This window comes from Mesoplodon densirostris, chromosome 2, assembly GCF_025265405.1.
Source record: "Mesoplodon densirostris isolate mMesDen1 chromosome 2, mMesDen1 primary haplotype, whole genome shotgun sequence".
In the NCBI taxonomy this organism is placed as follows: Eukaryota; Metazoa; Chordata; class Mammalia; order Artiodactyla; family Ziphiidae; genus Mesoplodon; species Mesoplodon densirostris.
In genome coordinates, this window is record NC_082662.1 from 12,896,424 (window position 1) to 12,908,576 (window position 12,153).

At 49.8% G+C, this 12,153-nt stretch overlaps 1 protein-coding gene across 2 annotated transcripts in view; it reads left to right on the top strand.

Moving 5' to 3' along the window:
• Window positions 1-9,338: 9,338 nt before the first annotated feature.
• PLEKHM2 (pleckstrin homology and RUN domain containing M2) overlaps window positions 9,339-12,153 on the top strand; it is a 41,130-nt gene continuing 38,315 nt past the window's right edge. The window contains exon 1 of one of the 2 annotated variants that reach the window (XM_060089014.1): window positions 9,339-9,449. In XM_060089014.1, the coding sequence (XP_059944997.1) occupies window positions 9,390-9,449 (60 nt within the window). In that variant the 5' untranslated portion in view covers window positions 9,339-9,389. The remainder of the gene's footprint in view (window positions 9,450-12,153) is intronic. The other variant, XM_060089013.1, reaches the window with a different exon arrangement.

Sequence of the window (12,153 nt, forward strand, 5' to 3'; positions counted from 1 at the left end):
GCCTGCCGATGCAGGGGACATGGGTTCGTGCCCCGGTCCGGGAAGATCCCACATGCCGCGGAGCGGCTGGGCCCCTGAGCCATGGCCGCTGAGCCTGCGTGTCTGGAGCCTGTGCTCCTCAGTGGGAGAGGCCACGAGTGAGAGGCCCGCATACCGCAAAAAAAAAAAAAAAAAAAAAAATTGCTGAGAGCAAAGCCTGCTTCTAGTTGGAGGTAAGAAGTACTAATTATTTTGCCATTGTTCAGATCTCACTCTTTTGATAATAAGTTCACTTGAAATGAGATTTCTAGTACTTGATAGAGTGGTAGGAAATTGTGAGACATTAGTTATCGGTGGAAAGAATTCCGGGTCCTTGGCACAGAGAAAGGGGAATTCACTGCATCTTTATTTTAAAAAAAAAAAAAGTTTAAAAAGTATCAGGGAAATAAATGCATTGGGGGGTTTATGGCAGGAATCTGTGTATCTACAGCTTGGAGGAGGAAAATTTAAGAAAAGGGTAGGATATACATTTAAAAATAGAAATACAGAGAAATGGGAAAAAAGTTCAAAAAAGAACATAGTTCTAAATTTCAGAATGTGAATTAAGCAGAACATATTGCCATCTTACATAAAAGCACTAAACTGTCACCAGATACTGCTTCCCTGTTCAGAACTGTTAGTGTTCTAATGGGATTAACCAACTAACTATACCACTCCTTATCTATGGATTTTTGTCCTAAAAAAAAAATTAGAGCTAGGGTGGCTTGGTTCCTCCTAGAAAGTTACTAAAAGCCAACATTTTCCCTGTTCGACTCCAGATACCTGAAGTTGAAGTTCCCTGAACCAGAAATACTTCCCTGCCCCAACTGCTCCTCTGTGTCTTTCCCTGAGAAGTAAATGGCAACTTCACCCTTCCAGTTGTTCACTCAAATCTTGACTCCTTTCTTTCACGACTACGTCAACCCATCCTAAATCCTGTTGGCTCCACTTCAAAGTATATTTGAAATCTGATCCTTTCTAGAACCGTGGTCAAGGCACCATCACCTCTTACCTGGGTTATCGCATTAAGTCTCCCTGCTGCTGCCCTTGTCTACATAATGTTCTAAGCACAACAGCCAGCATGATTCTGTTAAATCCGATCACACCTCTCCTTAAAACCCCTCAGTGGGCCCCCATCTCACTCAGGGTGAAAGCCAAAGCCCTTATAATGCCTCCAATGTCCCTGTGTACCTCTGCCTTCACCTCCTGCCTGCCTCCCCCTCACTCGCTAAGCCACCCTGAACTCCATGTTCCTTGAGTTTGCCACGCTCTCTCTCTTCAGGGCCTTTGTATTTGCTATTTCCTTGTTCTGGAATGTTCTTTTCCCCAAACAGCGTCGGGTTTTTCTTTCACTTCCTTTAGGTCTTTACTCAAATACCACCTCAGTAAGGCCTTCTCTGTCTACTTTATTTTTGTCACTTCCCTTCATTTTTCTGCTTAACACCTACACTACCTACCATACTCTGCATTTCACTTCTGTCTCATTTATTATCTTTCTCCCCCATTAAAATGTAAGCTCCATGAGAGTAGGGATTTATGTCTCCTTTTCACTGCTATCTCCCAGTGCTTAGAACTTTGCCTTGTGCATAGCAGGCCCTCAGATATGTATTGAAGTAATAAATCTGTGAACAGCATTATGCTTCCACAGTTTATCATCTCAAAGACCCAGAAGTAGAGTGACAAACTGCCTGAAACCCAGCCAGGTCACTGAGGTCAGTTTTCAGGTTTAGGGATTCTAGCCCAGGATGACTGTTGACCTAGAGTTTAATGTGGATTTTAAAAGATGACAGGGCTTCCCTGGTGGCGCAGTGGTTGAGAGTCCGCCTGCCGGTGCAGGGGACATGGGTTCGTGCCCCGGTCCGGGAAGATCCCACATGCAGCGGAGAGGCTGGGTCCGTGAGCCATGGCCGCTGAGCCTGCGCATCTGGAGCCTGTGCTCCGCAACAGGAGAGGCCACGACAGTGAGAGGCCCACGTACCGCAAAAAAAAAAAAAAAAAAAAAAAAAAAAAGACAATTCCCTGGCTCTCCAGTGGTTAAGACTCGGCACTCTCACCGCCGTGGGCCTGAGTTCAATCGCTGGTCGGAGAATTAAGATCCCGCAAGCTGTGTGGTGGGGCAAAAAAATAATTTTTTTTAATAAAAAATTTTTAAAAGGCAGATGACGTTCTGAGGTTAGTAAGTTTGCAGGCTTCCATGTGAGCTAGTACTTTTTATCAGACCCACATCTAAGACTAACCTGGACATTGGCAAACAGCACCTCTCTGCTAATGGTTATACAGACTTGGGCCATAATTCCTCATCCATTGTCTTCCTAGAATAGAAAAGGCCCAAATCAGATGTAAAAAAAACAGCCTTATATTTGGCTCTAGTTCTCTTTCTGTGCTTTTACTTCTAAGGCCAGCTAAAAATTTTTCTGCATCCCTATTGAATTAAAAATTAATCAGGGACTTCCCTGGTGGCGCAGTGGTTAAGAATCCGCCTGCCAATGCAGGGGACACGGGTTCGAGCCCTGGTCCAGGAAGATCCTACATGCGGTGGAGCAATGTAGATAGCCCGTGTGCCACAACTACTAAGCCTGTGCTCTGGAGCCCGTGAGCCACAACTACTGAGCCCGTGCGCCTAGAGCCCGTACTTCGCAACAAGAGAAGCCACCGCAATGAGAATCCCATGCACGGCCAAGTAGCCCCTGCTTGCTGCAACTAGAGAAAGCCCACCGCAGCAACGAAGACCCGACACAGCCAATAAATAAATAAGTAAATTAATTAATTAAAATAAAATAATAATCAGAAGATACTACTCAATAAACATTGAGTATCATGTGCCAGACACTGAGTTGGTGCTGTGAATGCAGCATTGCATGAACTAAGCAAAGGTGCATATTCCCATGAAGCCTATGTTCTAGCAGTCTCTGAAGACTGACAACAGACAAGAAAATGCAGATAGTAATACATTCTACAATGAAAATTTAGTAGGTCGGCGTGCTGTAAGGGATTAGAGGCTACTTAAACGTGGAGTAATGAAGGAGAAAGGTCTTCTGAGAAGCTAACATTTAAACTGAGACCTGGCTGGCTAGGCTCCTGCCAGGTAAGGATTTGGGGTGCACTGTGTTAGGCTAGGCTGAGGGAACAAAGAGGCCAAAAATTTCAATAATTTATTACAAAGTTTTTATCTTGCCTATGCTATATAGTCCAAGACAAGTGTTCCTGCTTGATAGATCTCCTCCAGGCAGTATTCAGGGAACCAGGCTCTTCTCATTTTGTAAGTCTGACATTCCCTTTGCTTCATCCTGCCTGGTGGAAGAAGAGCCAGCATGAAGGAGGAATACCCACTGGCTTAACAGTCCAGCCTGGAAGTGGATCACTTTATGTCTGTTCACATGCCGTTGGCGAGAATGTGATACGGTAGCCAGGCCTGCTGCAAAGAAGGCTGGGAAATATAGTCCAGCACTGCCTGGCTACAGTGCTGTCACTGTGGAGCGAGCAGATTTTGGTGAACGGCTAGAGGCTTCTGCCGCCCTGGGGAAGAGCTTTCCCAGCAGAGGCCCTCAGATGTGAACACACAAGCTTGTTTAAGAAACAGAAGGTTGGTGGGAGCTGGCACACACCAGCGGACAGATTAGGAGATGAGTCAGGTGGAGAGGCTGAACCAGATCAGCTCTAGCCTCGGAGGCCAGAGAAGAGTTTGGATGTCATTCCAAATGCTCTGACAGGAAAGCTGTTGGAGCCTTTGAAGCAGGAAGGTCGAATGATATCCCAATTTTCACCAACCCATCTTGCTGGCTGCACAATAAGGAGGAAGGAACTGGATGTTCCACATTTTTTTTTTTTTTTTTGGCCGTGCCTCACGTCTTGAGGGATCTTTGTTCCCCGACCAGGGATAAAAGCCAGGCCCATGGCAGTGAAAGCACTGAGTCCTAACCCCTGGCCCACCAGGGAATTCCCAGATGTTCAACATTTTAAAATAAAATCCCCTAGATTAAAGCTGCCTTGTTTTGGTTTCCGCAGTCCTGGAGTTACAGATTGTCAGCACTTGCAGGTGCCGGAGGTAAGGTGTGGGAACCTGGACCACTGCTGTTTTGTACAATCAGCCCCTCCTCCCTCCCCTTCTCAGATGGAGAGCAGCTTCACAAGGCTGATGGCCAAGGAAATATTTACTCCCTGCTCTGGAACTATAAATGTATTTGCCTCGAGTTGGGGGGAGGGGAGGAATTGGTCTCTTAAACCATCCTCCACTTCCAATTATCTTTTTCTTTTTTTCTTTTTTTTTTTTTGGCTGCATCGGGTCTTAGTTGCTGCGCGTGGGCCTTTTCTAGTTGTGGCTAGCGGGAGCTAGTCTTCATTGCAGTGCACGGGCTTCTCATTGTGGTGGCTTGTCTTTGTTCCAGAGCACAGGCTCTAGGCACGTGGGCTTCAGTAGTAGCAGCACTAGGTCTCAATAGTTGTGGTTCACAGGCTCTAGAGCACAAGCTCAGTAGTTAGGGTGCACGGGCCTAGTGTTACTCCGTGGCATGTGGGATCTTCCCGGACCATGGATCAAACCTGTGTCCCCGGCATGGGCAGGTGGATTCTTTTTTTTTGCATTTCGCGGGCCTCTCACTGTCGTGGCCTCTCCCGTTGCGGAGCACAGGCTCCAGACGCGCAGGCTCAGCGGCCATGGCTCACGGGCCTAGCCACTCCGCGGCATGTGGGATCTTCCCAGACCGGGGCACAAACCCCTGTCCCCTGCATCGGCAGGCGGACTCTCAACCACTGCGCCACCAGGGAAGCCCCGGCAGGTGGATTCTTAACCACCGTGCTACCAGGGAAGTCCTCCAATTATCTTTTAAGATGAAGTTGCCGGAATTTGTTCTTACTTTTTTCCTCTCTGTGGCAGTACACGCCTTTGGAAAGTAGAGTGGAGGCGACCTGCTGGGCCAGGTCTGTGGTAGTTTTACGACCTTACCTGCCTTCCCTACTTCTTCCTTCATCTGATGGTGTTCAGCCGTAGGAGACTTAGGTGCGGACAATACTTTTAAAACAAAAGAAAGATCATTTTTCCTGTGTCCCTGGTTTGGAAACTAAGACAGATTTGTCCGAGGCCCTAGAGTGACTCAGTCGAGTCTCTTGTTGCCTCAGAGTCTCATGCACTTTCCACATGATCAGCAAAGTCTTGTGCAATAAATGAATAGGTTTCAATTTTGAACTTAATGACTCCCAACACCCAGATTGATGGGCACTCTGTTTTCTTTGCTTTCTTTTTCTTGTTTATTTATTTATTTATTTAGTTTTTGTCTGTGTTGGTTCTTTGGTGCTGCGCGCAGGCTTTCTCTAGTTGCGGTGAGCGGGGGCTACTCTTCGTTGCGGTGCACGGGCTTCTCACTGGGGTGGCTTCTCTTGTTTCAGAGCACAGGCTCTAGGCTCGCGGGCTTCAGTAGTTGCAGCACGCAGGCTCAGTAGTTGTGGCTCGCGGGCTCTAGAGCACAGGCTCAGTAGTAGCGGCGCACGGGCTTCGTTGCTCCACGGCATGTGGGATCTTCCCGGACCAGGGCTCGAACCCGTGTCCCCTGCATTGGCAGGCGGATTCTTAACCACTGCACCACCAGGGAAGTCCCGTCTTTTTCTTGTTTTTGATAGGCGGGGATGGATTCCATATTTGAGCTCTGGGCCTGGGGCAATTATTTGCACATGAACACATACACTGGGCCCCCTCCCCTTCCCTTCAAGAAGTCTTGTGAGACTAAAATATACCTCACTTCTCCCACCCACTCACATACCTATGCAAACCTTAGGAATTTGCAAGGTAGTGAGACCATACGTTCCTCCTGAATGTTGTAAAAAGTTGAATCTGACCATCCCCCAATGCGTGAAGATAGAAACAACATGGCAGAAATGCCACCATCTTGCATCACACCTGTTAATCACAAGTGATAATAACACCTGTTGAAGCTGTCTTGTGCCCAAGCCATTTATAGGAAGGTGGTGACCAGCAGAAGATGCTGCCCAGAAGATGGCTTGCTGTTAACAGCAGGGAGGCATCGCGAAGCTCGTTCGTTCCACTTTGGGTTGAATGGATCCTCAGAAGCTGGAGTTGCATCAGATAAGTTGGGGCCTGTAGGCACCCCGTCTGGGTGCAGTGGGAAGGGAGTGCATCAAAGCTGTTAGACCAACCGGTCGTTCAAGCCGGCCTTCCTCCTGCTTGCCACAAACACCTTTGGACACCAGGCTATTTTTTTCCGAATTCAAAGTCATGTGTCCTTTGCCTTCAGCCTTTTCTCTACCTGTCCAGTGACTGCAGCCTCAATCCCCACCTGTCCTGCCCTCTGCCTGGCTCCACAGAGCCTGTTATCTCCTATTTTCCTGAACTCAGTAATATTATTATTTTTTAAATTATTTATTTTGGCTGTGCCGGGTCTTAGTTGCGGCATGTGGGCTTCCTAGTCGTGGCATGTAGGCTTCTTAGTTGCGGTATGCATGTGGGATCTAGTTCCCTGACCAGGGATTGAACCCGGGTCCCCTGCATTGGGAGCATGGAGTCTTACCCACTGGACCACTAGGGAAGTCCCCTGAACTCAGTATTATTAAGAAAATACCCTGGGGACCTCCCTGGTGGCAAAATGGATAAGACTCTGCACTCCCAATGCAGGGGGCCCAGGTTCAATCGCTCATCAGGGAACTAGATCCCACACGCATCCAGCAACTAAGGAGCCCGCCTGCCACAACTAAGACCTGGTGCAACCAAATAAATAAATAAATAAATAATTTTTTAAAAAAGAAAACACCCTGGGTTTAGGAATTTTACTTCTTTCCCTAAAGAGTTAGACCAAGTCCCTATAGGGTTACCTCTTAGAATAGTACGAAGAAATGTAAAGGGATCCGTGGCTCAGAAAAGGGTACAAATTGTTTCTGGGCTCCACAATTTGCTGTATGATTTTTGGCAAATTACCCTCACCCCTCAGTTTATCCATGGCTACAAGAATTGTTATTTGAGTGTTTCCTTTTTTTAATATTTATTTATCTATTTATTTGACTGAGCCGGCTCTTTAGTTATGGCATGTGGGCTCTTAGTTGCAGCATGCGGGATCTAGTTCCCTGACCAGGGATTGAACCCAGGGCCCCTGCATTGGGAGCATGGAGTCTTAACCAATGGACCAGCAGGGAAGTCCCAAGAATTGTTATTTGAGGATACATGAGACAAAGGTATGGAAAGCACTTAGTTCAGTTCATGGCACATAGTCAATACTCAACACATCATTATCATCATCGTTGGTACTAAGAACTCTTGCCCTTGACCCTGATCCTGGGTGGTAACAGAATGCAGCAATCTGTTTCTCCTTCCTTTTCCTGACACATACTTTTGTTCTCTTATCCAGTCACATAAAAACAAAAAATATCTACTACCATCTTGGGTCTTTCCTGGGAAACTGAGGGATGGGGAGGTATCTTTCTGGTGTGTATAGGGTGGGGGTCCATCTAGGATAAGCTGTACAATCGGTGTTTCAGATCATTGCTGGGGTGACTGGGTCTGGGAGGCTGAGGGAAGGGTAGCCTGAGCAGAGAAGAGGAGAAACTGGGGAGCTATAGCTGAGAATTGGGGTATCTTTTTTTTTAAATAAAATTTATTTACTTACTTATTTATTTATAGCTGCATTGGATCTTTTTTTTTTTTTTTTTCTTTTTGCGGTACGTGGGCCTCTCACTGTTGTGGCCTCTCCCGTTGCGGAGCACAGGCTCCGGATGCACAGGCCCAGCGGCCATGGCTCACGGGCCCAGCCGCTCCGCGGCATATGGGATCCTCCCAGACCGGGGCACGAACCCGTATCCCCTGCATCGGCAGGCGGACTCTTAACCACTGCGCCACCAGGGAGGCCCTGCATTGGATCTTTGTTGCTGTGCATGGGCTTTCTCTAGTTGCGAAGAGCAGGGGCACCTCTTCATTGCGGACCACAGGCTCTAGGCACGCGGGCTTCAGTAGTTGCAGTGCGTGGGCTTCTCACTGCAGTGTTTTTTCTTGTTGCAGAGCACGGGCTCTAGGCACATGGGCTTCAGTAGTTGTGGCACGTGGGTAGTTGTGGTGCAAGGGCTTAGTTGCTCTGCAGCATGTGGGATCTTCCCCGGCCAGGGCTCAAACCCGTGTCCCTTGCATTGGCAGGCGGATTCTTAACCACTGCACCACCAGGGAAGGCCAGAATTGGGGTATCTTAAGAATAAAAAGGATGACGATCATCCTACAATATATACATATATTGAATCATGTCATGCACCTGAAACTAATATGTTATATGACTATATCTCAACTTCTAAAAAGCGGAAAAAAATAAATACAATGATATATATTGACAACAACAAAAAAGGAATAGAAAGGAGGGACTAATGGATGTATCAGGAATATACTTATTTGGGAACCAAATGAGTAAGTGAGCCCGGTAGGAGACTGAGAACCTTAAGTATAAGTGGTTTCAAAACACGGTGAAATTTGGGAAGAGTGCTGTGTGGGGAGAAGGGGAATTGTTACGGTGGGTTTCAGGGCTGAGGCAGTGGGGGGCCCTCAGGATATGTGGACCAGCTGAAGAAGTGGGATCAGGGTGAGAACTGGCAGGGGCATCAGGACTGAAGATGAAGGTGAGGCGAAGAGGGTGTGTTTTGGAGGCAGGGAGGGGTACCGAGGACCCGGAGTGTCCTGAAAGTTTGGGACCGGGAGGTGAGGGTGGGGAACCGAGGAGTGGAGTCGCCGGGTCCTCTGGGCTGGTGAGGGCCAGGCTGGCCGGTGGGGACCAGTCGGCCGGGGTCTGTGGGCAGCTCCGGGAGGGGGTCTCTGCGCTGCCAGAAGCCAAGGGGCCTGAGAGCCGGAGTCTGAGCATTGAGGGATCTAGGGGACCTCGGGGCTAAGGAAGGGGACGCTACCGATGGAGTCTGGGCCGTGGGGGTCTCCGGGAGGCGAGGTGTCCAGATCCCTGGGGTCCGAGGGGGCCTCCGGGGGCCCCGAGCGGAGCGGAGGAGGGCCTCCAGGGTCTCTAAGAATGGCCGAGGCACCTGCGTCTGAGAGCCGACGGCGTCTCCGGGGTCCCGGCTCTACGGGCGTGAGCGCGGGCGCGGCGCCGGCGTCCCAGCCCGACCGCCGGCCTTGGCGCCGCCCCGCCTGACATCAGTTCCTGCCGCCGCCGCCGCCGCGCACAGCCCGTGGCCTCCTTCCCTGCCGGCCGCGCTCCGGAGCCGCCGGGCCGCGGCGGAGCGAGGGGCCGGGCGAGGCGAGGGCCGGGCGGTGGGCGCCGGGCCCCGCGGCCGGCACGACGGAGCCCCCGTACGGCCGGCGGCAGCGGTTGCTGGCGGCCCCGGGGCCCCGGCGCGGGAAGCGGCGGCGGCGGGGCGGCGGCGGCGGCGGCAGCGGCGGCGCCATGGAACCGCGGGAGGTGAAGGATCGGATCCTGGAGAACATCTCGCTGTCGGTGAAGAAGGTGAGCGCGGCCTGCCCTCCCCGGCCCGGGCCCCGAGGCCAACCCGGCCCGCCCTGTCCGGGCCCCCGACCCCATCCAGCGCCCCCTTCTTCCCCCGAGTCGTTCGCGCGGGCCGGGGTCCCTCCTGTCACCGGGGCTCGGGACACCGCCCTTATCCTCCGCGACCCCGAGGACGAGGAGCCGCCGGGAGCCCCGGGATTTTGGAGGGGAAGCCCGGCGGCTCACGTGAGCGCCGCTGCCTCCGAGCTATTTTTAAAAAACAAAGTTGAGGTCAGCATCCTGGGAGCCTCTGCAAGCCAGGCCCCGGGGCCCTGAGTCACTTAGAGGGGCCGCCACCCGCCAGGACCCCCCACTCTGGGGGTAGCAGCAGAAAAGCTCTGGGAGGGCCCCACCTGCAGAGCATCCCTGGACGGCGTCGCTGCATCCTCGATCTCCCCTGTGTTTGCATCTCGGGAGTGGCAGTCTGGGTGAAGGCCCGTGATAAGCAGCTCCCAGTCTTCTCAGTTCTGGGTGACACTGCCTCTGGTCTTGGGAAATTCCCTGAAAAATCTTGCCCAAGGATGGCAGTTTTGAAGAGGCTTATTTCAGAGCCTTGATTGAGAACCTAAAGTACCTTGCATTTTGGACAGTGACCTGTGGAACATGGTGTCACTACGGTGTATGGGGCTCCTTGCAGTAGAGATCAATGTCCCAGTTCCAGGTAGAGAAAACCTATGACCTATTAAGGGCATGTAACTATATGTGTGAAGGAGTCAGCTTATCTGAGGAAGGGTCCCAGATAAGAGACAAAAGGTAGAATTCATATTCACTTAAAACCAAACCAGAATCGATAATCATTTGAGGAATATTGTTGGAATGTTTTCCTAATTAGAATTCCTAGTTCACCCGATAGTCTCAGAAACTACGAGATGGTGGTGGAGGCAGGGATGACTTGATGGGTAGGAGGAGGCTCATCACATTGGTTTAATTACTTCAACAGACCAAAATGAAGAGAATTCATTAAATAAACCCTTATATTTGTTTTTTTTAAATATTTATTTATTTATTTATTTATATAATTATTTATTTTGGCTGCGCCGGGTCCCAGTTGCGGCATGCAGGATCTTCCTTGCAGCATGTGGACACCTTAGTTGTGGCATGAACTCTTAGTTGTGGCATGCATGCGGGATCTAGTACCCAACCAGGGATCGAACCCGAGTCCCCCCTGCATTGGAAGTGTGGAATTCTACCCACTGGACCACCAGGGAAGTCCCAAATCAACCCTTGTATTTAAATAACCGTGTTTTGGTTCAAGCCCTGGTCTGGGAAGATCCCACATGCTGCGGAGCAACTAGGCCCGTGAGCCACAACTACTGAGCCTGTGCGTCTGGAGCCTGTGCTCCGCAACGAGAGGCCGCGATAGTGAGAGGCCCGCGCACCGTGATGAAGAGTGGCCCCCTGCTTCCCGCAACTAGAGAAAGCCCTCGCACAGAAACGAAGACCCAACACAGCCAAAAAATAAATAAATAAATAAATAAATTAATTAATAACCATGTTTTCCCCCCACTTAAATTCCTCAAAAGCAACATAGGCAAGCAATTTTACCTTTCATAAAGATCAGTGTGGCATAAAAAGAAAAGTCGATTCAAAATGTGCTCTTACTAAAAGTTTCCTCTAAAAGTACAACTAAAAGCAACATTGCAAACATCCAGCAAAAGTTTTATTTAGTTTTCCTGAGCTTTGCTAATGCAATGGGGTATTATTTTTGCTTACTCAAGGAGTGTAGGATGAGCAAATAGTTTGTTTAAAAGCAATCCAGGGACTTCCCTGGTGGTGCAGTGGTTAAGAATCTGCCTGCCAATGCAGGGAACATGGGTTTGAGCCCTGGTCCGGGAAGATCCCATATGCCACGGAGCAACTAAGCCCATGCGCCACAACTACTGAGCCTGAGATCTAGAGGCTATGAGCCACAACTACTGAGCCTGCGAGCCACAACTACTGAGCCCGCATGCCACAACTACTGAAGCCCACACGCCTAGAGCCTGTGCTCCTCAACAAGAGAAGCCACTGCAACAAGAAGCCCGCACACCGCAACGAAGAGTAGCCACCACTCGCTGCAACTACAGAAAGCCCGTGCACAGCAACAAAGACCAAACGCAGCCAAAAAAAATAGATAAATAAATAAAATTTTAAAATAAATACATAAATAAAAAAGCAATCCATCTTTGGTAATGGAAGACAAAGGAAGACTGCTGACCTTTCTAATCTAATCTGGGCTGGTTATGGCTTCATGTAGGCCTCGTGTTTTATCTTTAGATTTCCAACTTATAAATAAATGGGAAAGGGCTTCCCTGGTGGCGCAGTGGTTGAGAGTCCGCCTGCCGATGCAGGGAACACTGGTTCGTGCCCCGGTCTGGGAGGATCCCACATGCCGCAGAGCGGCTGGGCCCGTGGTCCATGGCCGCTGAGCCTGCGCGTCCGGAGCCTGTGCTCCGCAACGGGAGAGGCCACAACAGTGAGAGGCCTGCGTACCGCAAAAAAAAAATAAAAAATAAAAAAAATAAAAATAAAAAAAAAAATAAATGGGAAAGTCCAGGTAGAAAGGGGGTGGACATGTGTTGTAAGCACGAATCTTTTGAGGGCAGAGAGCCACTCTGTGAACCAGCCTGCCATTTATGAAGGAGTTGGGTGTGCTTGACAAGATGCTTATCATTGGATGCATTTG